The 5,000-nt window shown below is 42.7% G+C and overlaps 2 protein-coding genes across 2 annotated transcripts in view; one reads left to right on the forward strand and one right to left on the reverse strand.

The window, feature by feature from the left end:
- Nucleotides 1-853: 853 nt before the first annotated feature.
- The window catches only part of LOC122243496 (trypsin-1), a 22,408-nt gene continuing 18,261 nt past the window's right edge, over nt 854-5,000 (forward strand). The window contains exon 1 of the mRNA XM_043001102.2: nt 854-1,146. Within this exon, the coding sequence (XP_042857036.2) occupies nt 1,080-1,146 (67 nt within the window). The 5' untranslated portion in view covers nt 854-1,079. The remainder of the gene's footprint in view (nt 1,147-5,000) is intronic.
- Nucleotides 1,556-5,000, reverse strand: part of LOC122243497 (uncharacterized) — a 4,740-nt gene continuing 1,295 nt past the window's right edge. Inside the window, exons 2-4 of the mRNA XM_043001103.2 lie at nt 4,452-4,656; nt 3,887-4,070; nt 1,556-2,520 (exon numbers count right to left, since the gene is read on the reverse strand). Coding sequence (XP_042857037.2) covers nt 2,463-2,520; nt 3,887-4,070; nt 4,452-4,656 — 447 coding nt within the window. The 3' untranslated portion in view covers nt 1,556-2,462. The remainder of the gene's footprint in view (nt 2,521-3,886; nt 4,071-4,451; nt 4,657-5,000) is intronic.

The raw sequence follows: 5,000 nt of genomic DNA on the forward strand, positions 1-5,000 counted from the left end.
ATCCTCTTGCATCAGCTTCCGGTGTGACGTACATTGGAGGGATTTTCTGCCTTTGAAACTAGGACGCGAGCGAGCAAGCAAGCAAGCAAGCAAGAAAAATGATAAATGAGTAGAAAGGAGAGAAAGAAAGAAAGAAAAAGAAAGCACGTACTCGGAGAGATGTGGGACGGGTCGATGCTGAGTTAGAGAGAGCGAAAGCTGATGATTTTTTTTTTTTTTTTCGCAGAAAGGTTAACCTAGGTTCTTTCCCCGCGGATTAATCGTGGAGGCGAGACGAAACAGTTAGGATAGACGAAAGAAAAAAAAAGGAAAAGGGGCAGTGAGGGAAGGTGGTGAAAACACATACACACATACACACATATATATGCAGTCAACACGAGGAAATGTAAAACCAGGAAAAGGCTAAATGGAGGGAATATGTACAGCTAAATGAGGAAGTGTTTTACCCGCTATCAATTGTACCCCCCCCCCCCCCCCCCCCCCCGCCGCCGCCGCAAACACATGGAGGCGCATCCAGCCGCCAGAGCAAGGTCCCTTTCGGCAACGCGGGCTATGCTGGTTCACCGCGACACCCGGGACAAGGTCAATGATGGGGCCCCTCCCCCCCCCCATCCCTTCCCCCTTAACACCTCTCCCACCCCAGCATCCCCTTCCTCCCTTCCCTCCCTCCGTCCGTCCGTCCGTCCGTCCCTCACCCCCCCTCCCCCCTTTCCCTGATTCACCGTACCCTCCCTATCCCCCATATATACCCCCCTCCCCCCGACCGTACATCGGCCGTTGACGTCACACTCTAGGTCGACTGGGGTTAACCTTGCCGCTCACTACATATACTTCACGTAGGTTAAGGCAAGGCACAAAACGACCCGTAGGAGCGTTAGCTGTACACATCTCTCATTCGTTCGGGATAAACCCACTGCTTATCCGACTTGTAAACCTTTTAGTGTTTATAGAACTAACATCCATTTAAAAAAAACTAAGTCATATAGTACTGAATATCCCGATTGAGTTGTTTTTCTAACTACTTCAAATACTCCAAAACGACTAAGTTCTACATAAACAACCGCTTGTTAACTGCCAAGATGCGTGTGTTTGTCTTCATTTTGGCTTCCGTCGGTCTGGTGTCTCCAGCCTTCGCTTCGATAAATAGTAAGTATTTTCGGTTCTTTTCTCTAGTTTGTTTCTAGGCACTTTAAAAGATGGTCTTGTCTTGTAATTATGGCTATTAGCGTCGGATAGAGATATTTGTGCTATTTGGATTGGGGGGGGGGGGGTATCGGATAGATATGTTTATTCGTATTTTTTTTCCTTATCAAATTGCGTATTTTCTTGTTTGTTATCCGTTATTTAGCATAAATTACTATTATTATTGATATCGATCACCAAAATTCAGATTTACAAGATGATATAGGTTTTGTCTTCGTGTTTACATTCAATCATAAATTGCACGAATAAGAAATATTCCTCATCAGTGTAGAAAATTATATTCCTTTTTCTGGCTTTTCTCCAGAAGTTAAATCCTACTTAACCCCATATCAAGGCGAAAGAAAAGCATAAAATGTTCTAAAATTTTTATTAAATCCCTTTTCACTGGTATAAAGGTAACGCACTTGTAATGAAGAATATGTTAATTTTAAGCCTCTCGTAAGAGGATTATTAACTCTATATTATGTAGTCCTTTTTAAATGTTAATTAGTACCGAGATAAAGACTTTTAAAACAGCCTCAGTCTTCCTTAAAAAAAAAAACTACAGTAAATATAACTAAAAATCATGCTCCACGCTCCAATAAGTTAATTAAGACTCGATGAAAAAAAAAATCAGGAATTACATATCACAAACCTATGATAAAATCGAATTAAAGTGTTCACATGCAGTGTATCCCGTCACGTGATGTTAGATAGGGTACCTCTTAATTGTGAAACTTCCGAAGAACTGTAGAGGTAGGAAGTTCTGGTAGCACTGGAGAGAAGCTGGGTGGTTCTGGTAGCACTGCAGAGGCAACAGAAAATTGTGGTGGAATAGAAGAAGTACGGGGTAGGTTTGCAGAGATATTGGGTTGTTCTGGTAGAGAGATACTAGGCGGTTCTGGTAGCACTGCAGTGGCACCAGGCGGTTCTGGTAGCACTGCAGTGGCACTAGGCGGTTCTGGTAGCACTGCAGTGGCACCAGGCGGTTCTGGTAGCACTGCAGTGGCACTAAGCGGTTCTGGTACCACTGTAGAAACACTGGGCGGTTTTGATAGCACTACAGAGGAAATATGCGGTTTGGAAAGCATTGCAGAGGTTGTAGGCGGTTCCGATAGCAGTGTCGAGTTGCTGGGTGGTTTTGGCAGTACTGAAAATACACCAGGTTGTTCTGTTACCATTTACGAGACACTGAAGATGTATCTGTGTAGTCGGTGGTCGTCCTGCAAGCACTGGTGTGTTCCAAGCGCACTGGTTCCTCGCCCCAAGAGGACTGAGAACTATTCCAGTTCATTCGTCTCTGTGACACCCAGTTCCCGATGAGGCCGAGCGCCACATCTTTGGAAAGGGAAACAGAAGAGAGATTTTAAACCATACATCATATATAAAGTCTATTTTGAAGTGTACCTAGACGTTCATCAGCCAGTTGACACATCTCTCTTGAATGCACACTCAACCACACAATCCTAATGTCCATAAAATAAAACATAACCCTTATATATACACACACAAGCACACAACTCGAGACCCAACATCCTAACATTCAAGCATTAACACACAATCCTATCATCCACAAAGAACAAACAAACAAACACCTCACATGCCTTAATACTCGCACATGATTTACACCCCACACCCCCCACCCCCACCCACCCGCCCACCCCGTACAAGAATCTGACTCAATAGTAAGCCGAAATGTCCCGCTCGGGGTCGTTCAACTAAGGCCAAGATCAAGGTGACAGAATACCAGGAGTGAGAGGAGGAAGCCCTCGCTCTTTTTCTCTCTCTCAAGGTCGACCTCAAAAGCGGAAGGATCCTACCATGGTGAAATCAGGGTCGGTGCTTCCCGGTTCTCTCGCTCGGCCCCTTTCCCTTTCGTTCAGTACTAAATGAGTGTTTGTTTGTTTGTTTGTTTGTGTTTGTGTGTATGTTTGTGTGTGTTTGTGTTTGTTTGTGTGTGTGTGTTTGTTTGTTTTTGTGTTTGTTTGATTGTTTGTGTGTGTGCGTGTGCGCGTGTACGTGTAATCATCATTACCATTACCATTATCAATTACATGCCTTGTCCACTGCACACAAATTATAAACTTTACAATTGAATGCATTAGTTCTCTTTAATCGTGTTCTTTTATCATTCATGTATTTGTTCAAAAACATTTTCTAATGGTATTAAAATTACATTTCTAAATTTGTTCAACACGTGATCTAAACATTCAAATCAATCCAATTAATCAATGTCAAAACCTTACAAATCTGGAGCATTGAAACATCGACGTGTTCAATAACGTGATCAAACGAAACAAAAAGAGAAAACAATTGATATAGATTCACGTGAATAAATCTTAAGAGCCATCAAGTACTATAGACCTAACTACTATAACCGTTACTTTCCTATCACTTAAGGCAATCACTAAACCTTAACTAAAGAAGGGCCAAAATTTTAAAAGCTGACTGGCTAATGCATGCCAAGTCATCTGATCGCTTCCTATAAACACATTAAAAAAACAACATAACTGAACCCATCTGATCGCTGCCCACAAACATTAAAAAAAACATAACTGAACCCATATAATCGCCCATAAACACATAAAAAACATAACTGAACCCATCTGATCCCTGCCCACAAACCCCAAAAAAACAAACATAACTGAACCCATCTGATCGCAGCCCACAAACCCATTCAAAACACCAACCTAGTTCAACTCACCTGTAATAGAGGCAACTATGCCCCTCTGCCGCGTCTCTGGCCACGCTGAGATACCGCCGTAAGGGGAAAGGGGCGACATAGTCAAGGGCGGTGAACATGAAGGCGGCGCCCGTGGTAAAGGTGCTCAGGAGTTCCCCCGCTTCACATGCTGTCCTTTCCAGGCACTGGTCTTCTCCTTGGTACCCTGGAATGCAAGAGTTCGGTTGATTGATTGATTGATTGGGTGTATCATTGTGGATTAGTTCGGTTCAATTCCGTTGGGGATTTTTGGCTTCATGTAGTATGGGTATGGGTGGAGATAGAATAATTTCATAATGCAATATAAAAAAATGGCATATATATTGCACGACAACAGAGAATGACATTGTGTTAATCCCGATAGTAAATCACAGAAGACATGTAAATAGTTAACAGCAAATTCTCAGCAATGCCCAATAAACTACTAGGATTTCGAACACATTATTAGACTCATCCTAAAACACATTAAAAAAAATCGAAATCACTTATCTCACTATCTCTAATCAAAGCATACGGTAGCTATATCCAACCACGAGACCAAACTTACCCATATAAGCCATCAGACCCAGCTTGAGCGAGTCCCTAGCCAAAGCGGACACCTGCATAGACATGGAGTCTCGAGCCAAGCGCGCTAGCACTGGGGTCTCCTCCATACGCTGCAGAATCTCTCTCGCCACCACCAGACTGAGGCTACTCATGGCAGTGCGGTCTTCGTATATGGTCTTGCCGGGTTTTCTGCCCCAAGACCGACCCTGGATGGAGAGATTTTGTGTGAGGGGTCTTGAATTAAGAGGCGAATCTAGGTCATTTTCAGTGGCTGGTCTGTAAGTAACACGCCTAAGCTAAATGGGAGATTTTTAATTAAAGAGGGTATTATGGACGATATTACTTTAATATTCGGAAAATAATTGAGGAAATAAGAAAAAAAAACTAAGGTAAATGGTCACAGAAAACACATAATACAATAGTAATTCATAACATAACAGTCCGTAGAAATTATTCATAGTCATACAGAATATACTTGATAAAAGTACGTTGGCCTTTGCCTTAGCACAAAGTGTGGAGACCAAGGAGTCGCTTCAAGCTGTTTTATTCT

Source organism: Penaeus japonicus, unplaced genomic scaffold (assembly GCF_977035675.1).
Source record: "Penaeus japonicus unplaced genomic scaffold, GWHDUDI00000001_assembly GWHDUDI00000018, whole genome shotgun sequence".
NCBI classification, from domain to species: domain Eukaryota; kingdom Metazoa; phylum Arthropoda; class Malacostraca; order Decapoda; family Penaeidae; genus Penaeus; species Penaeus japonicus.